Below are 23,376 nucleotides of genomic sequence, written 5' to 3'. Positions count from 1 at the left end.
CCAGGTGAGATGTCAGTGACCAGAATCTCACCAAGGCAGCAGAGAAGGAGAGAACAAAGGCGCCTGGCTGTGATGGAAAGCGGCTTCATTGTGGAACCTGAGCGCGACCCCATCACTGAGCCAGCAGCACGGGTTCATGGAGGACTACGGGCTGCGGCAGAGATGGCGCCAGGGACAAAAGCACACAGGGCCCAGAGTCCTCAGGGAGACTGAGGTAGTGGCTACACACTCTAACCATGGCCACCGGCCTTCCTCTTGTCCCTGCTCCTGGACACACTTGGTCTGATGGATTCTATGGCCTTTGCCAGACCAAAGGGCTTTATGTCGTCTTTCACACACTCTGAACCTCCAAACTCCAGGCCCCTCTCTTCCCAAAAGCCGCCCAGGTCTGGTGGCAGTACCGTAACCACAGGTGAACCCATGTCCCCGTCATTCCTAATAGGTCAAAACAGGGTGAGCAGTCCAAGAGACTGACTCCAGAGTGTCCCCAAAAGCACCCCTGTCACAGCATGTACTTGGATCTCAGAGGACAGCAGGTGGCAGTAGTGAGGCCTGAGCCCAAGAGGCAGCAGGGGCTGCAGAAACTCCCAGAGCCTGGGCCTCAAAGCGCTGTGGTCACCAACTCCTGTGGCAGCCCTGGGGGAGGGGAGGGAGCCCAGCCCCTTTGTGGCTGACTTGACCACAGGCTGACTTGCCACCCACAGTCCCCAGAGGTTGGGGCAGGCCTGGAAACTGGGAAGACATTCTCAAGACCTTGCTTGGACTGGAGATGCAGCTCAGATTGTAGATATTAGTCCTGGAGATTTTCCCTTCCACCTGTTCATGACTAGAATAGGTCTGGGATTTGAGGGGCACAACATCCTGTTATGATTTAGTGAGGGCACTTCAGAGATGAAGAACAGGAATGCCTCCTTCCTGGAACTTCCTACCTCAGCACATAACCCCACACCTCTCCTTTACAGGGCACTTTCCCTCTTCTTCTTCTTTTTTTTTTTTAATTATTGAGCCTGGGGGTGATGGCCCTCACCTTTATTTTTTTTTATTATTATTTATTTATTTGAGAGCGACAGACACAGAGAGAAAGACAGATAGAGGGAGAGAGAGAATGGGCGCGCCAGGGCCTCCAGCCTCTGCAAACGAACTCCAGACGCGTGCGCCCCCTTGTGCATCTGGCTAACGTGGGACCTGGAGAACCGAGCCTCGAACTGGGGTCCTTAGGCTTCACAGGCAAGTGCTTAACCGCTAAGCCATATCTCCAGGCCCCCCTCTTCTTCTTATAATCCATTTCTCTCCCTCTCTCCCTCTCTCTCTCTCTCTCTCTCTCTCTCTCTCTCGTTTCTCTCTCTCTCTTGCTTTCATTCTTTTTCTCTTGGGTCCTCTTGCTCTTTCTCTGATGTGTACCCCTCTACCACCTCTCTCTTCCCCACTTCTCTCTAACTCTCTCCCTATGACACTAGCCCCAGCAGTATCTCCCGGGTTAATATAAAATCTGGAACTCAAGAAATAACTTGTCTTGTGTATCTATGAAGATATGGTACAAAAACACAATGGAATTCTATCCAGCAGTAAGGAAAAATAAAATAATGGTTATGTGCAGAAATATAGAGGGACTTGGAAAACACCACCCTAAGCGAGTCACCCAGTCTAAGAAAGTCAAGTGCCACATGTTCTGTCTCATGTATGGCTCCTGTAACACTGCAGCTGAAGAGGAGATCGAAAAGCAGTCAGCATGAGGCCAATGGGTGTATGACTAGGAGACCAGGAAAAAGTGAGGACAGAGAGGGGAGAGAGGAGGGGACGCCAGAAAACTAACACAGGGAAAGAACATTGGGAGGGGGAGGGAGGGAGGGTGGAGAGGGAAACGACACAAAGCTGCAGACCAACGTAGTCAGCCCACTAGGAAAGGCCTCTGGGAAAATAGTATATGAGATACGAGGTCAGTTGAGCGAGGTGGACGGACCAGAACGACGTGTCCCGTAGAAGGTGGAGGAAGCTTAATCCTAAAACCATAGGCTGTGGCTTGTGAGCCCCAGGACCAGAACTGGGGTACAGCCACAGTGAGTAATTGGCTAGGAGGAAGCAGAAGGACCCCAGAACAATGTAGGCCATTGCTAGGGACTTGGTTTCTCAACTAAGCTCCATGGAAAGACCCTATTGTTGTAGACACCACAGGCTGCCATCCCAGGACACCAAGAGCCCACGGAGGACCCAGAGGAAAGCCAGTCCTGTCCTGGGACACCCTCGTGCTGCTGGAAAGTGCTCTGGGAGCTCCTATGTGGCCATGGGCACCCAGAGCAGGAATAGGCGGCAGACCCTGCACCTCTGCCACCCCCCAGATGCACAGGAAGCACACACTTTGGCAATGGTGGCAAACAGCCCGTGGGGGCAACCAACTGTCCCTGATTGGACATGAGGCCCGCTTAGAGGGAGAGAGGTGGGGTCGAGTCCTGGGAGCCCGGTCAGCGACCCATGCTCAGGAAACTCACAACTCCAGAGGGAAGCCCCCACTGTTCCCTGGACACGTGGAGTGGGGGTCCTCACCCAAATGCCTCCCCCACTTCTATGCATGTCCGCTTAACCAAAGCTGTTCTCACCCTGGCTTGGAGAATCTGTTTGATTGTGCAGATGACACAGAGTCGCGGGGAGATCCGAGGTCCACCAACTCCATCAGAAAAGACAGCAGACGGCCACCATGAGAAGTGCCGCCTCAGCCACATTTGCCCGGGCCGGGAGCAAACCCAGAAGCAGCAGCAGCGACACGAGTGTGGCTCCGCATGTGTCCTGGACAGGCGCCTCCAGGAAAGAGCCCCCGCGTGTAGGTGACCCGAAAGACGCGAACACAGAGACCCAGGCTCCCGAGAGCACAGCACGGAAAGCCAACAGTTCACGAGCCCACGGCTCAGCGATTATCGCAGAGGAGGGGATGGGAAGATTGTAAGAGCCATGAGGCGCGTAGAAATATCCTGAGCTACTGCTCCCCGAAATAACAGAAGCCCTAACTAGCCCACAGTGAACACCAGAGACCTACTGAGAAGGACTAACAAAGAAAATGGGGACAGAGATGAGCAAAAACAAGACTCTACCTATGTAACACACACACACACACACACACACACACACACACACAAATATATGTATATATCTACATACATACTTTAAAAATATTTCTTTATCTTTATATTTATTTTTTTATATTTTTATTTATTTATTTGATAGTAGCAGACAGAGAGAAAGAGGCAGAGAAAGAAAGCGAATGGGTGCACCAGGGCCTCCGGACACTGCAAACAAACTCCAGACGCATGTGCCCCCTTGTGCATCTGGCTAGCATGGGTCCTGGTGAATGAAACCTTGAACCGGGGTCTTTATGCTACACAGGCAAGCACTGAACTGCTCAGCCATCTCTCCAACCCATATGTACATTTTTATATGGGACAAAATATCTTGCAGCAGAGTGCTGTCTAGCATACATGGAGACCTGGGTTTCATCCCAAGCACTACAGGAATCGCTCATCGTGGCCCATTCGCTCATCGTGGCCCAGAACTGTGATTACAGCGCTCAGAGTGGAGGTAGGAGTTCAAGCCATCCTAGGCTATACAGCCTGGGATAAATGAGACCTGCCTCCAAACAAAACAAAGACTTGACAAAGGCAGTGGGTCCCTGTTCTCTCCTGTGACCAGCTACCTAACCTTGCCAACCCATTCCAAAAGTCCTGTGCCCCAGCGTCCAGACGGGTACAATGGATGTAACAAATGTCCACCAGATAAGGAGGCGTGGAGAGGGGGCACGCGGTGGTCAGAGCCTGACTCAGGTCAGCGGTCCCAGAACCACGGGGGCTGAGAGGAGGGAGGGGAAGGCAGAGGAGGAGGGAGGGGACACCCGGGTCGCCGGAAGGGAAGCCTGGACCAGGCGGTTGAGAGCAGAGAAGTTGAGGAAAAAGGGAAGTCGTCTTTGCATGTGTCCCTCAAGAAGCCCAATGTCACTTCCTCTGGTGCAAGCTGTCCACCTGCCCCTCAGAGAGCTGACACGAAGCTTCTCATGGAGGGGGGAGCGGGTAGGAAGGTCCACCACAGAACCAGCCCTGTGTGTCACCTGCTCTCTGTCCCATGCCAACTCTCACTTCTCCACCCCCAGTGCCCCAGCATGGCACTGTCCACTGTCAGAGAAGTGCCAGGAGGTATGTAATAGTGACACGCTGCTGTGGCGAGCCTGCTCTGCCCACTCTGTCCAAGGAAGGTTCTGGTATGGTAATAGCTGACAGAATTACATAAGGAGCTTTATACAAACAGCTTTCTGGTGCCCCAGCACCCAAGCCTTAGCACCCGACATCGGGCTAGGAGAGTGTGCCAAGCAACCACGGAGAAGACTGGGTTAAGGGAAAGGCTACAAGGACTCAACAGATACCTGTCATACCCACCATGTGACCACTTCATGGCCTGGACCAAAGTGACTCTGCGCCTCCTCCTCTTCTGTAGGGCAGAGGACAGAGAGGCCCTTGCAATAATACCTACAGCTTCTGGGGTCACTGACCAGGCAAGTGAAGTGTTAAATACAAAGTCCAGTGAAGCTGAACGTGGTGGTCCTCACCTTTGAGGCCAGCCTGAGACTACAAAGTGAGTTCCAGGTCAGCCTGGGCTCAAGTGAGACCCCCGTCTAAATAAAAAATAATCCAAAGTTCAGGGAAGTCGAGGACTTGTCAGCAGGCCATGGGCAAGAGGGTTCACCTGGCTTTATGTCCTCCTGGGGAGTGTAGAGCCCCTGAAGACAGAAAAGGGGCAAAGAGCCAACCAGAGGCCCCTGGGGCTGGGGACTGAGGGGTGTCTCCTCCACCATCGCCTTCCTCATCATCTTGAACCGAGTCTGGGGTACGGCTGGATAGAGTCTCATATCCACCTTTGCTCTTCCTGAAAGAAGCTGTGCGGGTCCTGGCCGCCTCCCCCCTGATGACCACAAGAACCGCTGAGAAAGGAGACTGAGTGAGAGGGACAGAGACACTGAGCAAGATGAGGAGGGAAGGAATCGAGTGAGTGACCGAGAGGACACAGATGAGGAAAGGGTGCTGCACAGGACCCAGGAAGGACGGGGTGACACGGAAGGTTGAGGTGGACTAAGGGAGACCCAGCCAGGAAAAGTCAAGACCACACTCCCCAGCAGATGGGGGCTGCACCCAAGGACGGGCCTTCTGCTGAGTGACCAGAGGAGCCTCCTCTGCAATGTAGAAAGAAGAAGCCAGCATAACTGAGGAAGTTGGTGGCTACATGGAGGCGGACATGGGGACTTCCCTCTGACCTCAGTCCTCCCAAGAGGCGGGCTCTGGGCATCCTGATCTATCCACTCGATCTTCTCTGGACCCAAGAGCAGCCTCAGTGTTCCTCCCCAGGGCTGCTCTCCTGCCCGCCCGGCTCTGCTTCTCTTGTCCTCTAGAAGGGAGCTGGCGGTGGCTATGGTCCTGCTGCTGCTGCTGCTGCTGCTGCTGCCACCGGCATCCCTGCAAGCTGGTGAGTGCTGGGACCTCCAGAGCCTGGGACTCTGCCTGCAACACCGTGGGGACCAATGGCTCGGGACAGTGGTTGGGCGTGTGGACAGGATCTGTGAGAGGAGACAGCCAGAGCTAGTGGTCCCTCAGAGTGCCTCCAACCCTGTGCCTCACCTCTCTCCTCCTCCTCCCTGAAGATGGGGACCCAGCCAGAGGGACCGTCCTGCCTCCTGTCACAGAACTTGTTCTAGACCAAAGTGCATAAATGTCTGGGGAGATACCCTCTGTCCCCTGCAGTGACGTCAAATTCCCCCCATCCTTCCCAGGTAGTGATTCCCGATCCAGCCAAAGGATTGACTACTGGATGGACCAACCCAAAAACGTGTCTGGTTGCCAGGGTGGCTCTGTGGAAATCCCCTTCTCCTTCTACCACCGCTGGGGGTTAGCCAGCGATCCCCGGATGACGATAATGTGGAGATGGAAGAACTTCCATGGACCATTTATCTACAACAGCACCCTGTCTTTCATCCATGAGCAGTTCAAGAACAGGCTCATCCTGAACTGGACACAGGGTCAGACGTCCGGCAGCCTCAGGATCCTGAACCTCAGGAAGGAGGACGAGAGCACGTACTTTTGCAGAGTGCAGCTGTACACACGGACTGCAGGCTGGCAGAAGTGGCAGTCAATCGATGGGACCACACTCAACATCACCCACGGTGAGCCTCCCTGTGCCAGGCTGTGCTGCCCTGGCTTCCTTGTCCCCTAAATGTCACCAGGGGCCCCTTGTTGCTGATCTGAAAGAATCTTCTCCTAGCCCTTCCCCCACCCCAGACCTCTGCCAACTTTTCCTTTTATCTTCCCCTGGGTCGCCCTCAGACCTTAGCTTCTTTAAATGACGAAGGCCCTCACTCTGTGGTAGATCCAGCCTTGCCTCAATCCCCAGGTCTCAGCTCTTACCAGATGCCACTTCTCTCTTCAGCTGGCACTGTTCCCCTGCCCACTCCCATCTTGCATCACAATGTCTTTGTGGATTTGACTTCCTCAAGATATTACTAAACTTAAAAAAAAATAAGTTATCCGGGCATGGTGATGCAGCAAGCTGTTTACACTGAGCCATCTCCACACCCCAAAGTCTTCTCTCTTAGCCAGAAGATACAACCTGACTGACTGAGTTGGTGTGATGGTCTGTCTACATTTTAGTGTCAGAATGGATGCACACTATTAACAGAATGGGTGTGCCAGTGTCTCCAGCCACCGCCAACAAACTGCAGACACATGCACCACCTTGTGCACCTGGCTTCCGTGTGTCCTGGGGAATCAAACCTGGGTCCTTAGGCTTCACAGACAAGTGCCTTAACCACTAAGCCATCTCCAGCTCTGGAACCTCGTTTTTCCATCCAGAGTAGTGTTGCCGTGTTCCTCATGCAGACACAAGAAAAGGTGTGTTGTCTTTAAAATAAACTAGAAAATTAATACTCAGGACAGGGAGAACATGAAAAATCAAGTGGCTTTTTTTGTTTGTTTGTTTTGTTTTTGTCAGTTGTGTGACAATTCAGACGATGTCACTGGCAAGTGCAGCCTCTCTTGCAGAATGGGTCCACTGACAGAAGCCTCCCCTGCTGGCAAACCACTGCTCCCTCTTAACCCTGTGTTGGCTCAGAGTCTGGCACATGGAGAGGTCACAGCCAGAACTGGCAAGATGCCCTTAGGCTGGTGTTCCTGTGCCTCCTACGTATTTCCGTCTGCAGCCTTTTCTTAGAAATGTTGGTTCTTGGCCTAGCGTGGTGGTGCACACCTTTAATCCCAGGACTGGGGAGGCAGAGGTAGGAGGATCGCCGTGAGTTCAAGGCCACCCTGAGACTCCATAGTGAATTCCAGGTCAGCCTGGACTAGAATGAAACCCTACATCAAAAAAAAAAAAAAAAAAGAAAAGAAAAAGAAAGATAAGAAATGTTGGTTCTTCTCCGCCCCCTCTTCCTCTTTGTTGTAATTCCTCCTGACCTTTGAGATAATGGGTGAGGTGCTTGAGATAAACGTCAGCTTAGAGCAGATTGGTCTTTCATTGCTTCAACCACATGCACTGTGGGTTTTGTTTTTTCTTTTCTTGCATGTGTGTGTGTGTGTGTTATACATCCATGTTCACACGTGTGTGAGTGAGCATGTGCATGTGGATGCCATGTGTGTTTCTCAGTTGCTCTCTTCACTTTATTTATTTATTTTGTAATTTTTTTTTATGAGAGAGAAAACTGGAGCACCAGGGCTTCCAGCCACTGCAATCACCTTGAGACACGTAAGCCACCCTGTGCGCATGTGCAACCTTGCACGCTTGCATCATCTTGTGTGTTAGGCTTATGTGGGATCTGAGGAGTCGAACATGAATCCTTAGGCTTCATAGGCAAGCGCCCTAACTTTTAAGTCATCTCTCCAGCCCCACTTTATTTTTTTCTTTTTATTATTTTATTTTATTTTGTTTTAGAGGTGCAAGATTGCATGTAACTGAGGCTGACCTGGAATTCACTATGTAGTCTCAGGGTAGCCTCAGACTCACGGTGATCCTAATACCTCTGCCTCTCAAGTGCTGGGATTCAAGGCGTGCACCACCTCGCCCGACAGAGTTTATCATTGAGGCTGGAGGTCGCTGACTTGGCGAGACGAGCTGCCCAGCAAGCCCAGGCCTCTTCCTGGCTCTGCCTTCCCAACACTGGGGTCAGAGGCACAGTCTCTCATGCCCGCTTCCACATGGGTGCTGAGGACTCCGACTCGGCTCTTTATGCTTGCACAGGGAGCACGTCACCAGCTGAGCCATCTCCAGCCTCCTCCACCTGATCTCTGTGCCAAGCACCGAGTCATCATCTCAGCTTCACTTACTGAGTGTTTTCTCTCTGCTCCCTTGAGACCAAAGGTGCGTTGGCGTGTTTGGTGCTGAGGATGAAGCCAGGGCCATCTGCGTGCCAGGCAGGAGAGCTCAGTGCTGAGCTACTCTCGTGCCCAGGCTTTTGTTTTTCAATCAGTCTCTCTTTTATCTTGATGTCATGATCTTTTCCTCCTATTATGATGGTCTGTGTAGGTAGAGTCAGGCACTGTGAGGTCATTCATGCCCGGGCTTTTTAACTGTCTTGTAGAATAGCATCAGTTTCTGGCCCGTCAATCCATTCTGTCTGGTGAATGCATCTTTTCTGCCACCTGTGCCACGCCCTTTCAGGGACTGTAACTTCATGGCATGTCCCCGGGCATCAGACCATGTCTGTCTCCATCATTTCTCAATCGTTGCTTTTTCCTCAACAACTTTATTTTTGGTTATTTTCCTTTGTTTTATTGAGATAATAATTTACCTTGCAGTCCAGGCAAGATACCTCACAATTTTTAATTTAAACTAATTTTGTACCAAAATATATATATTGTCAAATCTGGAAAAGAGGGTAGATTATATATATGTACATATCTACCTCCATTACATCTCCAAATCCAGTAAGAGGATAACAGAAAAAAAATACTTTTAATAATTAAAAAAAGTTGTAGGGCTGGAGAGATGGTTTAGCAGTTAAGGTGTTTATCTGCAAAGCCTAAGGATCCATGTTCAACTCTCCAGATCCCTTGTAAGCCAAACACACAAGGTGACCCAAGCACAAGGTCACACATGTGCACAAGGTGGCACACATGTCTGGAGTTTGATCACAGTGGCTGGAGGCCCAAGCACACCAATTCTCTCTTTTGCACATGTTCTCTCTCTCATAAAAAAAAAAATAATAGGGCTGGAGAGATGGCTTAGCGGTTAAGCGCTTGCCTGTGAAGCCTAAGGACCCCGGTTCAAGGCTCGGTTCCCCAGGACCCATGTTAGCCAGATGCACAAGGGGGCGCACGAGTCTGGAGTTCATTTGCAGAGGCTGGAAGCCCTGGCGTGCCCATTCTCTCTCTCTCCCTCTATCTGTCTTTCTCTCTGTGTCTGTCGCTCTCAAATAAATAAATAAATAAATTAATTAAAATAATAATAATAATAATAAAAAGTAGCCAGGCGTAGTGGCTCACGCCTTTAATCCCAGCACTTGGGAGGCAGATGTAGGAGGATCGCCATGAGTTCAAGGCTGCCCTGAGACTACATAGTGAATTCCAGATTATCCTGAGCTAGAGTGAGACCCTATCTCTAGAAACCAAAGAAAGAAAGAAAGAAAGAAAGAAAGAAAGAAAGAAGGAAGGAAGGAAGGAAGGAAGGAAGGAAGGAAGGAAAGGAAGGAAGGAAGGAAGAAAGAAAGAAAGGAAGAAAGAAAGAAAGAAGAGCTAGAGAAATGGCTGTGTGGTTAAGGCACTTCCCTGTGAAGACTAAGGACCCATGTCTGACTCTCCGGGTCCCACGTGAGCCAGATGCACAAAGTGAGGCGAATGTGCACGGTCTCTGATGCTCACGAGGGGGGGGTGTTTGCAGAAGCTAGATGACCTGGTGTGTCCATTATCTCCCGCTCTTCCCCCACCTCTCTCTCTATCTTCCTCTGTCTCCCTCTCTGCATCTTTCTCTGTCTGTCTCAAATAAATTTTAAAAACTTAAAATTTAAAAAAGTTGTGGAATTGAATGGTAGCAATAGTCACATAGCAAAATGAATGCACTCAGGGCCACTGAAGTGTATGTTTTCATTAAATTAAAGTGATAGTTTATGTGACATATAAATTTGGGTATAGTGGTACACATCTGTCACCTCAGCACTTGGGACAGTCACAGGACAGTCAGGAGTTCAAGGTCATCCTCAGCTACATAGTGAGTTCAAGGCCAGCTTGTCTCAAAAACAAAAAAAAAACAAAAACTTTTTTATTCCTGTGAGGTAGTGATCCTTATCTGTAAGTGATGAAATGAGGGTCTAGGGACGCATCCCCAGTGAGGGTGGAGAGTCAGCATTTAAACTGGGTCATCTGAATTCTATGCTTTCAGCACTCTTTACTCCCTCCTTCTATGAGCTTCTGAGAGCTGTTCCCAGTCCTTACATTTCTAAGCAAGACACTAAGACAGGACATGAACGCTGATCCCCTCACTACCTCAGAAAGGATCTCTTTGATACCAGAATTGTTAGGGTCAGAGTCTGGCCCTGGAAGCCCAGCAAGCTAGGCTCAGCCACTCAACCTCAACAGGCCAATTAAACAGACAAGGAAATAGTGAACAGCAAAGAAAGAAGAACTCAATGTACCGCACTGCAAAGAGGAACAGCGAAGTTCAGTGGCTCCCTATGTTCATCTTCCTCGTCCAACGTGAGGTTTAGGTTTAAATAGAAAACAAGAGGGCTGGACAGAGTGCTTAGCAGATAAGAAGCCTAAGGACCCATGTTTGACACTCCAGATCCCACGTGAGGTGACGCAAGCATGCAGGGTTGCCGTGAGGACAAGATGGAGCATGCGTCTGGAGTTTGATTGCAGAGGTTGGAGACCCTGGAAAGCCAATTCTCTTGCAGATGCCCTCTCTCTCTCTCTCTCTCTCTCTCTCTCTCTCTCTCTCCAATACCAAAAACAAAAAAAAAAACAAAAAAAAAAACAAACAACAACAAAAAAAACAGAAGGGCTGGACAGATGGCTTAGTGTTTAAGGCGACTGCCTGCAAAGCCAAAGGACCCAAGTCTGATTCTCCAGAACCCATGTAAGCCAAATGTACAAGGTAATGCATGCGTCTGGAGTCCATTTGCAGTGCTGAAAGCCCTGGCATGCTCATTCAGTCTATCTCTCCTCTGCCTCTCTTTCTTTCTCAAATAAACAACAAAATATTTTTTAAAAATAGAAGACGAGAAATTTACATGACCAAGGAGTCCTGGTCACAGTGTGGTCTGCCCATCACTGGACGCTAGTTTCTCCTGCGAGGTTACAGACAACTTCCCAGAGCTGCCTGAAATTTCTGTCTGGGAGAAAGGGTCTTCCTTTGGCGGGCACCTGGGTTCAGCCTGTTTCTTCTCTCATCTCACGATCCCAGGGAAAATCCAACTTCTGGGGTCTGTCGTTTCAATAGTCTGATAGTCAAAGGGAGGGCCTCGAGTGCCTCTTTAGAATGTCTTCATCCCCGCCAGGTCAGCGCCATGAAACTTCTCATCTCTTCTCAGATGAGAAAACTACCGTGCAGAGCACCCAGACCCCAACCTGTTCAGTCACCACGGCAGCCCGCGAGGTGACCACAGAAGGCCAGGAGGGCGGGGGGCCTTGGCCCCTGAGTCCGGGAGCCGTAGCTGGTGTGGCAGTGGCCGTCGCTGTGCTTGTGACAGGGATTTTGGCATTGTTGCTCGTGCTTAAGTGGAAGAGAAAAAAAGGTAAGTGGTCAGCGCTGGCCCTCTTGGCACACTTTTCTTGGGTGTCTTCTCGGAATTCCGGGCATCAGAAGGTGTTTGTTAATTGCAGCTCCCGACCTGAGGAGCTGGCCCGGTCAGTAAACTGGCTGCCTTGCAAGCACAAGGCCTGAGCTGGATTCCCTAAAACCCACGGAAACGTGTTAGCAAAGCTCGGGAAATGGAAACAGGCAGATCCCAGGAGCTCGCTGGCCAATCGAGCCTCATGCGTGCTCTCCAGGCACATGAGAGACCTTGTCTCTAATGAGGTAGAGGCATTCCTGACGATGACATCACAGTTGTCCCCTAACCTCTGCATGGACGTGTGCAGACACTCACACACACCTTCACACACAAATACGAAGACATACGTAAATGCAAAAAGCTACAGGTCCCTGCCAGGCTCCCTCTAATCCTTTCAATCAGGTTCTGTGAATGATGTGGGAGAGAGTTTTCTCTTTGCTGTCAGTTTGGCGTGTGTGTGTGTGTGTGTGTGTGTGTGTGTGTGTGTGTGTGTTTGTGTGTGTTGGCACAAGTACTCCACAACACATACGTGGAGGTCATAGGACAGCCTTAGGATGTCAGTCTTTACCTTCCCACCTCGAGACAGGGTCTCCCCTAGTCTTTGAATCTGAGCATGCTGGAGTCACTGGCCCATGGGAATCTCCTGACTCCTCTCCATTGCTGTAGACACACGGGAGTTACTTGTGCATGTGTTTCTTGAGATCAGCTTTGATGAGGGTTCCAGGGATACAAACCCTGGTTCTCAGGGTGGTGCTCAAGTGCCTCAGGAGGGGAGTGGGTGCTTCACAAGCTCAGTGTTTATTTCCAAAGAGTTGTGGTAGAAATTAACAAGGTCAGAGTCAGAAAAGTATTCTCAGAGAAAGAGAAACCTGGGGGAAAAAATCCCAAAGAAATAAAGAGAATGAGACCCACACTAAGCAGCACCACGTGTAATCCCAGCACTTGGGAGGTGGAGACACGAGAATCTGAAGTTCAAGGCCAGCCAGGGCTACTTAATGAGTTCAAGGCTGGCCTGGGTTCCATGAGACTGTGTCTCAACCTGTGCCAGAGAAAAATGTTGGGGGTCACGTTAGGTTACAATCCCTTGCCTTCCACGGAGGAGAAACCACCCTGAAGTAGCACCATGGGAAGGAGGAGGCGATGAGAGATGGACATGGTAAGCCATGCCCACGGTCACCGTGGATGTCAGCATGTGGAGGACAGGCGGGAGGGACCAGGCTGGGCCAGTGTCACACAGTGCCACTGTGTGTGGAGGGATCTGGCCACTGCCAGGAAAGATCTGTGGCAAAAACATTAATATTTAGTGAATAGATTGATGCAGTGGCAAGGGAGCCAGAAAAGTCATGTTTCTCATGTGGGTGAATTAGGCTCTGACGAAGCCACCAAGTAATATATGGCATAGGAGGAAGCCCATTGCTTTTATTTTTTATTTATTTTGTTTTATTTGAAGGGGAGCAGATAGAACAAGAATCGCATTCCAGGGCCTTCAGCCACTGTTAATGAACTCCAGAGGCATGTGCCACCTTGTGCATCGGGAAGAGTGATGAGGTGTTTTGGTTGTTTGTTTTGGAACTTGTTATTAATGATAAGAAAGAGCAAGAGAGAGAGAGGATTGACATACCTGGACCTCTAACCACTGCAATCAGATGCATGTGTCACCTTATGCATCTGGAAGCCCTGTTTATTTATGAGGGAGAGAATTGACATGCCAGGGCATCTAGCCACTGCAGCCAAACTCCAGACATGTATGTCGCCTTGTGCATCTGGCTTATGTGGGTTCTGGGGATTCAAGCCTGGGTCCTCATTCTTCACAGAGAAGCACCTTAACCTCTAAGCCTTACTGGAAACGCAGTTTTATGGGAAGAGCAACCAGCTATGAGGAGGATTCGCTTTTTTGTTTTTCCTGATGCTTTTTAGCACACTGTGCAATAAACACATATAATCCTCCCTTCTACTCTGGGCTTGACCCACGCTTACCCTGGCCTCCCGGAGTGGGAGCCTTGTGCACTTTTTCAGAACCATATATGTCTCCGGTTTTCCTCCACAGTCCGTGTCTGGCTCAAAACCCCATGTTGGGCACCACCCTGTTGTTGTCGTCACCTTTTGCTGCCAACTGAATCCTTTCCCAGGTCTTGAGTGACTGGTGGCGAGGAGGTGAACTGAGACTGGGGCGAGTCAGCAGAACCAGGGGACTCCCGGCGATTTCTTCTGCACAGGAGCCCGGGGCAGCAGGTCACAGAGTTCATATTAGAACAGCTCTGTGTACGGGATTCATGCGGGATTTATGCAAATAACAGCTTATACAAAACCAAGTGGAGGGCAACTTCCCTATCTCAGAAGCAGGAGACAGCCTGGATAACTTCAGGCTCCAGATGAATATTAGAGCTTCCTAACCGCTGGAGAATGGACACCAGAAACACTGTCCTCAGCATTCTGGGGTCAAGCACAGATGTCCTTCTCAAAGCAGAGTGTCAGCAGGACCACAGAGTGTTCTGCACACAGAATGCAATGAGTTAAAAGCCACCAACACAGGACATGTTATACATGAGGTGCTTCTGTAGGTCTACGTGGAGTTGTCCCTTAGAAATTGACATCTCTAAGTCCAAAGAGAACACAAGGTTAGAGACATTGTTTATAGCTCAACATCCTCCAAAACTGATTTGAAATTACTTTCAATAAATGTGCAATGAGTTGGGCGTAGCGGTTCATGCCAGAAACCCTGTCCTTTCGGGGTGGGGGTCACAGCACTGGATTTAGCAAAGACTATCAGCAGGAACTTTCCTATCCAGAACTGGGCCCACTGCTTCTAGGAGCAGAGCCTGAGGGGCGATAGAGCCCATTCCTGGTACCCCTTTGCCAGATCCACCTGTAACTACTGAACCATCTCTCCAGCACTTTGTGGGGCGGGGGAGACGGGCAAGGTCTCAGGTAACCCAGGTTGTTCTCAAACTTGGCTTAGGCTAAGGACAAACTTGAATTTCGGTTCCTCCGCTTCTACTTCCTGGGTGCTGGGGTTACAGGTGTCCACCACAATGCCTGGTCTACGAGGTACTGGGGGTTGAATCTAGGCTCTGGGCGTGCTTGGCAGCACTCTACCCAGAGATTCCTCCCAGGCCCAGAAAGGAGCGTTTCTTTTATTTTTTTGTTTGCTTTTATTTATTTATTTGAGAGCAACAGACAGAGAAAGAGGCAGAGAGAAAGAGAGTGGGCACACCAGGGCCTACAGTCACTACATACGAACTTCAGATGCATGTGCCACCTTTTGAACCTGGCTTACATGGGTCCAAGGGAGTCGAGCTTCAAACGAGGGTCCTTAGGCTTCACAGGCAAGCACTTAACTGCTAAGCCATCTCTCCAGCCCCAGAAAGGAGTACTTCTTTCTTTTTTGGGGGGCGGAGGGTGTTTCAAGGTAGGGTCTCACTCTAGCCCAGGCTGATCTGGAATTCACTATGGAGCATCAGGGTGGCCTCGAACTCATGCCGATCTTCCTACCTCTGCCTCCCAAGTGCTGGGATTAAAGGCGTGTGCCACCATGCCCAGCCTGATAGGAGCATTGCTTATGAAAGACAGGTGAGTTAAGAAATGATGCTCGAGTTTGGCTGCCCTGTTCCACTAAGGATCGTGTGAATGCAGGGCACCGCTAAGGAGCCAGGATCACCACTGATGTCACACTGACACCCCGTTTCTTCTCCTTCAGGCCGGCAAGCAAAACCTGACACCCCAGCCGCGTGAGTACTTGTCCTCCCAAGGCAGCATGGTGGGGTCGGGACACTGGGTTGAGACTTCTCCCTTGCAATGTTCTCGTAAGAACAACTATGAAAATGGCACCATGAAACCGATTACTTTGTATAATCAATATATTATATTAAGAAGAGTGTTATATAGACGTATGCTTTAGCTAAGAGCCTTTGATATATTTTAAAATATTTACTTAATTTAGTGAAGCCCAATCCTACTCAATTACGTGTTCACTTTCCTTTTCCTAAACACTTGTCTTTCTATTAAGCCTGTACTTAAGTCTATCTTAAAATCTCAACAATAAACTTGAATTCTGCTTTTAAAAAATCATGGTTTGAGCTGGAGAGATGGCTTAGCAGTTAAGGTGTTAGCCTGCAAAGGACCCACATAAGCTAGATGCACAAGGTGGCACATGCGTCTGGAGTTCATTTGCAGCACCTAAAGGCTATGGCTTGCTCTCTCTCTCTCTCTCTCTCTCTCTCTCCTCATTTCTAAATAAATAAATAACATTTATTTATTAAAAAATCAAAATTTATAAACATAGACATACATTAAAAATAATTCCAGCCGGGCGTGGTGGCGCACGCCTTTAATCCCAGCACTCGGGAGGCAGAGGTAGGAGGATCGCTGTGAGTTCGAGGCCACCCTGAGACTACATAGTGAATTCCAGGTCAGCCTTGGCTAGCGTGAGACCCTACCTCAGAAAAACCAAAAAAATAAAAATAAAAAAATAATTCCAGCCAGGCATGGCGGCACACACTTTTAATCCCAGCACTCGGGAAGCGAAGGTGGGAGATTTGCCCGAGTTTAAGGCCACCTTGAGACTACATAGTGAATTCCCAGGTCAACCTGGGCTAGAGTGAGACCCTGCCTCGAAAAGCCAAATAATAATAAGAATAGCAGTGATAATAATAATGATTTCTATAAGTGACATCAATCTAAATGACAAAATCTCCTCAGGAAGGTTTTCTTTCTTTGCCTGTTTTCGGCATACGGAGATCTCCCAGTGGCTCTCTGCAGGGCAAACGTTTGCCTTACATTCAGAGATGTTATATAAGAAAAGTAAAATCTTAAGAATTCTAGATAAAAATTATTTTACATTCATATACTTTTCAATTAATTTAATTTATTTATTTGACAAACAGAAAGAGGCAGAGAAAGAGAGAGAGAATGGGAATACCAGGGCCTCCAGCCACTGCAAATGAACTCCAGACACATGCACCACCTTGTACATCTGGCTTACGTGGGTCCTGGAGAATCAAACCTGGGCCGGTTGGCTTTGCAGGCAAGCACCTTAGCCACTAAGCCATCCAACCATCCATTTATTTTCTTTTTAAATAAAGTGAAATAGAGACATAGAGAGAGGGAGAGGGAATTGGTGCAGCAGGACTTCAGCCACTACAATCAAACTCCTAATGCTTCCGTCACCTAGTGAACATGTGTGACCTTGCGCTTGCCTCGCCTTTGTGTGTCTGGGTAATGGGATCTGGAGAGGTCCAACATGGGTTCTTACGCTTTTCAGACAAGCGTCTTAACCACTAAGCCATCTCTCTACCCCTTCATTTACTTTTGATACTTTTATACATTTCTTAAATTTTTCTTTTGATTTTTTTGAGGAAGGGTCTTGCTCTAGCCCAGGCTAAATATTATTTATTTATTTATTTGCAAGCAGAGACAGAGAGAGAGAAAAGAAAGAACGGGCACACCAGAGCCTCTAGCCACTGCAAGTCAAGATGCATGCACTGCTTTATGTATCTGGATTCATGTGGGTACTGGGGAATTGAACTCCGGTTGTTAAGTTTTGTAGGCAAGCACCTTAATAGCTGAGCCATCTCTCCAGCCCAAATACACTTTTTTTTAAACAGAAGGTCTCACTATGTAGCAAATCTGGCCTCAAACTCTTCCTCCTGCTTCTGCCTCCCAAGGGCTAAGATGATAGGTGTGTATCACTGTGCTCAGCTAATATATAACTTTTCTTATGGACTTAATTAAATTATTTCTTCGAGTAAAATGCATGTGGATTGGTATATTCACTGCAGATACTGATTATGAAATTACATTTGTCAGGACTAGATGTAGCTTAGTTGGTACAGCACTATTCTAACATGCAAAAAGTCCATTCCCAGCACTACATACATACATACATACATACATACATACATACATACATACATAGGACATACATACATACATAATCCCAGCACCGCAGAGGATAGTAGGCAACATGACTAGAATTTAAGGCCAGCCTGGGCTACAATGACAACAACAAAAAGAATTACAGGCAGGGCTGGGGAGAAAGATTGCTTACCAGTTAAGGTGCTTGCCTGAAGAGCCTAAGGACCCATGTTTGACTCCCCAAATCCCATGTAAGCCAGATGCACACGGTGAAACAAGTGTGAAGGTCGCACATGCACACAAAGTGACTCACAAGTATGGAATTTGATTAAAGTGGCTGGAGGCTGTGGCACACCAATACTCTTTCTCTCTCTCTCTCTAGCTATCTATCTCTATCTTTCTCTCTCTTATTTAAAAAAAAATGACCAGTCTGTGTGATTGCCTCAAAAAATGAGTTACATTTATCATTCAAATATTTGGTTAGGAGCTGGAGAGATGGCTTAGTGGTTAAATGCTTGCCAGTGAAGCCTAAGGACCCCAGTTCAAGGCTCAATTCCCCAGGTCCCACCTAAGCCAGATGCACAAGGTGCCACATGCATCTGGAGTTTGTTTGCAGTGGCTGGAAGCTCTGGCGTGCCCTTTCTCTCTCTCTCTGCCTCTTTCTCTGTCGCTCTCAAATACATGAAAATGTATTTTTAAAAATATTATCTGGGGCTGGAGAGATGGCTTAGCGGTTAAGCACTTGCCTGTGAAGCCTAAGGACCCCGGTTCGAGGCTCGGTTCCCCAGGTCCCACGTTAGCCAGATGCACAAGGGGGTGCACGCGTCTGGAGTTCGTTTGCAGAGGCTGGAAGCCCTGGCGAGCCCATTCTCTCTCTCTCCCTCTGTCTGTCTTTCTCTCTGTGTCTGTCGCTCTCAAATAAATAAATAAATAAAAATTAAAAAAAATATATTATCTGGCTAACTTAAAAATAAGAACATGCAACCTTTCTCACCTTTCTCACCCAGACTCTCGTGGTCACCTTCCTCCTCTGTCCGATGTTGGCCAGGCTCCCCACATCCATGAATTCAACCCCCTAGATATGAAACCAGCAGTTTCAGAGATCGTCCCTTTCAGAAAATTCTCCTCCAGCGTTTCTTCTGGATCCTCTTTCCCTCCCTCCTTTCTAAGCTTCTCTCATGTATTCGTTTTCCTGTTGGCCTTGAACCTTTCCCTGGATGCATCTAGCTTTCCAATCTCTCTTCCTCTTTCTTCCAGCCCTCCAGTCTGTCCTTCTCCCTCATCAGTGCTCCGCAGCCCCCTGACCCCCTTTATCCCCACAGCTTCCACCTTCCTTATCCTGTCCGCATCCTGCCTCTCCTTTTCTCCTGCCCTGTGTGCTAATGACCATACTTTCCCTGATCTAAGCTTTCCTCCCTCCCTGTCCTCTCCTTTTTTATTTTTTAGAGGGAGTCTCATGTAGTCCAGGCTGGCCTCGAACTTATGTAACCAAAGATGAACTTGAATTTATTATTCTCTTTTTTTTATTTTTAAATACCACATTTCATTCAGATTTTACCAAGAAGTGTGGGAAGGAGAAGGCTGGGAGGTCAAAGGAGATAAACCAGGGAGAAGTACACACCACATGGAGCCCAAAAGCCCATGTGGGCCACGTGTGTAGTTCAGGAGTCCATGTGACCAGATACAGATCTGGGGTAAAAAGCATGAAAGAAAAGAGAAAAGAAAATTCAAGGAGTTCCTGCCACATGGGGGAGCTGAGAGGATAAAGAACCTATAGAGAAAGGACTGGGGACCCTCCCAGCTGGGCCTAGGCCTGGGCCTGAGCCTGGGCCAAGCCAGCCCAGGCCCAGTAAAGGGAAAAGCTCCCCCACTGCTGGAAGTTACCATGTGACCAGAGAAAGATTTATTATGCTTTTGCCTCCATCTCCTGAGAGCTGGGATTACATGTGCATGCCACTACACCCAGTTTTATGCCAGGGGCAAAACCTGGGATTTCGTGCATGGTAGGAAAATGGTCCACAACCCCAGCCACATCCTTGGCCTCCTCCTCCTTCCTTCCTTTCTTCTCTTGCCTCTTTGGCCAGCTGTCCCTCCACCAATCTGCTCCCAGGTCCCTTCTCCTCCTAGAAGCTACCCTGAGCACCTACCCAGGAGATCTAAAATTCTGGTTTGGGCCAAGGCAGTTCCAGCAGAGAGCAGGGCTGGTCTTTCCCATTTCTCTTCTCTGAATCTTTTCCCAATATAAGCAGATCTCCTAGAATAATGTACCTGCAGTGAGAGCTGAGGGGTCTCTGCTGGGCCACCCTACCAAGGGGCTTCAAGTTCCTTTTCCAGGCTGCCTCTGCCTTAGGGCCAACACCACCATGTTCATCCTGAGTGTGCTGGGGGTGGAGATTACAGATACCCCTCAAAGAGAACCAGCCTCCACCATTTCTTCAATCTTTTCCGCCCAGCCTCTAATGTCTCTCATTCTCGTCCCATGCAGAGAACTTTCCCGAAACACTGGGCAATATGATAATATTGGACATAAAGGTATGTTCTTCCTGTATCTTTCCCATTTCTACTCTTGTCCTTCCATAGAACATAAACACCCCTTCAGCATTTGTTCCTTTTCCATTCCTTACCTCACCCTTCCTGGGTAACCCGAGCTGGGACCTGGCCAATAAGCTCAGTGGAGGCAGCCCTGCCCATCTACCTTCCCTTCCCTTTCACGGCTCGTCTCCAACATCCCTTGTTCTTTTTTCCTCCAGGACAAGATCAGAACCCCAAGCACAAGCCCAAGGTAAGCAGTTAAGACTAGATGTCTGAGGAAAGTTAAGGGGAGGGCTGGGGAGATGGCTTAGCAGTTCAGTCGCTTACCTACAAAACCAAAGGACCTAGGTTCAATTCCCCAGGACCCACACAGACCAGATACACAAAGGTGGAACATGCCTCTGGAGTTCGTTTGCAGTGGCTGGGGGCCCCGGAGTGGCCATTCTCTCCCTTTGCCTCTTTCCCACTCTCTCAAGTAAATAAATAAAAATATTTTCAAAACAGAAGACTAAGGGGAGGCTGGAGAATGTAAGATGGGGGGTGGGGGTGGAGGTGTGAGCGGGACACTGGGGTTGCCGGATGTTGCTTTGACAGCCAGTCCCCCTCTGCTCTCTCACCTCCTCCTGCTTCTGCCCAGGATGATGGCGTTGTGTATGCCTCTCTGGCCCTGTCCACGTCAAGCTCAGCGGGACAGCCTCCAAGCACCCCTGCCCATGGGACACCCCAGGAAGACACTGTATACTCTCTGGTAAAGGGCAAGTGAGTGGGACTGAGTGACACTCTTAGGGTCATCCATGTTCCTTTCTGCTACTTCCCATAACCTCCAAGGCCAGAGACAGCCAGCTCACAAGTCAGCAACTCTGAAGGTCACAAAGGAACCTGAGAGAAAATACTTGTTCCCTTTACAACTTCCCATCCTGTGCTCAAAACAAGCAACCAAACCACAAAATTTGCCTCGATGAATCTGAGGAAACAGATGCCTCCTTCAACATCTGACCAAAAATTATCCCAGTAACTGACATGGAAGACTTTCCCTGTATCGCTTTTATCTTAATTTAATTTAATTTATTTTTTAGTGATTGTCTTGGACCATGAATACAAAGTCCTGAACACTGGTAGCTAGGACCCAAGATTCATGTGCAATCTAAACTATAATCTCTCCTTCATTATAAAAACTAGCACAAAAATGGGCTGGAGAGATGGCTTAGTGGTTAAGCGCTTGCCTGTGAAGCCTGAGGACCCCGCTTCGAGGCTCAATTCCCCAGATGCACAAGGAGCCACACATGCCTAGAGTTTGTTTGCAGTGGCTGGAGGCCCTGGAATGCCCATTCTCTCTCTCTCTCTCTCTGCATCTTTCTCTCTGTGTATATCACTCTCAAATAAATAAGTAAAAAGAAACAACAACAACAAAAAATGACTACTTCATATGTTCCACCTCACTGGAACATCATCAACTATGAGGTGCACATGCACAGCACAGAAACAAGAGCCAGATGGTTGGGCTGAAGAGATGGCTTAGCGATTAAGGCTCTTGTCTGCGAAACCAAAAGACCTAGGCTCTATTCCCCAGGGCCCATGTAAGCCAGATGCACAAGGTGGCCCACCTATCTGGAATTCATTTGCAATGGCTGAATGCCTGGCACACCCATTCTCTTTTTCTCTCTACCTGCCTCTTTCCACCTCTCTCTAATAAATAAATAAAACTAATAAATATATATTTTTAAAAGCCAGAGTGAGGCCGGGCATGGTGGCACACACCTAATCCCAGCACTCGAGAGGCAGAGGCAGGAGGATCACTGTGAGTTCAAGGCCAGCCTGAGACTACATAGTGAATTCCAGGTCAGCCAGGACTAGAGCAAGACCCTATCTGAAAAACAAAAACAAAAAGAAAACAAACAAACAAACAAACAAAGCTGAGAGGAAGGTGAATTCAATGAAAGAAAACAAGGAAACTTGTGCTGATGCGTTGGGATGAGTGACTGCTTTCTTTCGTCCTGTGCTTGCGGATACCTGTACTAAGAGAACTTTGGTGAATAAGAACATATGGTACTGCTGGGTGTGGTGGCACACCCTTTAATCCCAGCCCTGGAGAGGCAAAGGTAGGAGGATCACTGTGAGTTCGAAGCCGGCCTGATACTATATGGTGAATTCCAGGTCAGTCTGGGCTAGAGTGAGATCCCACGTTGAAATAATAATAATATATGGCACTGGTTTCACTTTTATTTCGCTACTCGCCAATCTAATGGATTCATTTTTATCAACTCACTGTCTTGCTTCATATCTGTGTACTTGTGCTTTGACTAAAATTATAGTTTTGTGTCCCAGGAATCTATTCCATCATGCATATACCATTTGCCTCTGGTGTAGTATAATGTTGTATTGCTTTAGGTGTTTGTTGGTACAGACTAAAACTTATGGAAATAAGAAAATCCAATAAAATCAGCTAATATGTGTCAAAAACAAAACAAAACAAAAATGAGCCAGGTGGTTAGGGTGATCTCCCAAGGCCGTGTAGCGCCTGGCAGTAGCTGAAGCAGGACTTGGCCGCAGACCTGCTCTTCTGGAAGTTCTCCCAGGACTGACGTCTCCACTCTTCCCAGGTTCCCACACTCTTCAGACCTCCCGCCAGGTACGGCAGCACACAGTAGAGAGAAAGAAACCGAAAGGAGACATCTAGATACAAGCCTAACCAAGCATTCCAGAAACCCGCTTTATTAACATGTGACTGCACAGCTCTGACTTAAACCTGAGCTGATCAACAATGAGGATTCTTAATAGCTGCCTGGGAGGAAGGCTGAGGCTCCCATTGCTGCAGAAAACCAACCGCACAGGAGGGCAGGGGCACACTACTCAAAGAAGGCTGCCAGGAAGTCCTCTGAGTCCTCCCCGTGTTGAGGATCTTGTCTCCTCTCTGACTCTTCTCTTCCAATATCTTCCATAAACTGTTCAAGGTCCAGGTCAGTAGAGGCTTCATACTCAGAGGGGAAATGTAAAGCCTCCGGGCTAGGTGGCTCCTTTCTAAAGCTAGGCCCTTCTTTCTCTACGAGGGGAGAGAGCCCATGGTGAGCAGCTAGGGTCAGGTACTCTGGCACCATTCTGTCTTCCTTTTCTTCAGAGGCACTGCAGACTGAGGCCTTCATTTCAGGAGCTTTGAATTTTTTCTTAGGGCCTAAGTGGGAAAGGGACAAGGTGGAAATTAAGTTAGT

The 23,376-nt window shown here is 48.7% G+C and overlaps 1 protein-coding gene across 1 annotated transcript; it reads left to right on the top strand.

The window, feature by feature from the left end:
- Positions 1–3,467: 3,467 nt before the first annotated feature.
- On the top strand, positions 3,468–21,429 carry LOC123458583 (paired immunoglobulin-like type 2 receptor alpha). The gene is made up of 8 exons (XM_045142836.1): positions 3,468–3,567; positions 5,423–5,496; positions 6,013–6,190; positions 11,543–11,746; positions 15,483–15,513; positions 20,124–20,170; positions 20,389–20,420; positions 20,808–21,429. Exons 1-8 carry the CDS (start codon positions 3,468–3,470, stop codon positions 20,931–20,933), a joined length of 792 nt encoding a protein of 263 aa, XP_044998771.1. The 3' UTR covers positions 20,934–21,429.
- Positions 21,430–23,376: the final 1,947 nt, after the last annotated feature.

The sequence above is a fragment of the Jaculus jaculus genome, chromosome 2 (assembly GCF_020740685.1).
Source record: "Jaculus jaculus isolate mJacJac1 chromosome 2, mJacJac1.mat.Y.cur, whole genome shotgun sequence".
Classification (NCBI taxonomy): Eukaryota; Metazoa; Chordata; class Mammalia; order Rodentia; family Dipodidae; genus Jaculus; species Jaculus jaculus.
Note: the sequence above shows the minus strand (reverse complement) of the source record. Positions and strands in the feature narration are given on the sequence as shown.

Coding starts and splice junctions, on each gene's coding strand:
- LOC123458583 (XM_045142836.1), top strand. CDS start 3,468: ATGGAGACCTGGGTTTCATCCCAAGCACTACAGGAATCGCTCATCGTG. Junction 11,747..15,482: donor TAAGTGGAAGAGAAAAAAAG/GTAAGTGGTCAG, acceptor CTTCTCCTTCAG/GCCGGCAAGCAAAACCTGAC. Junction 20,421..20,807: donor ACCCCAAGCACAAGCCCAAG/GTAAGCAGTTAA, acceptor GCTTCTGCCCAG/GATGATGGCGTTGTGTATGC.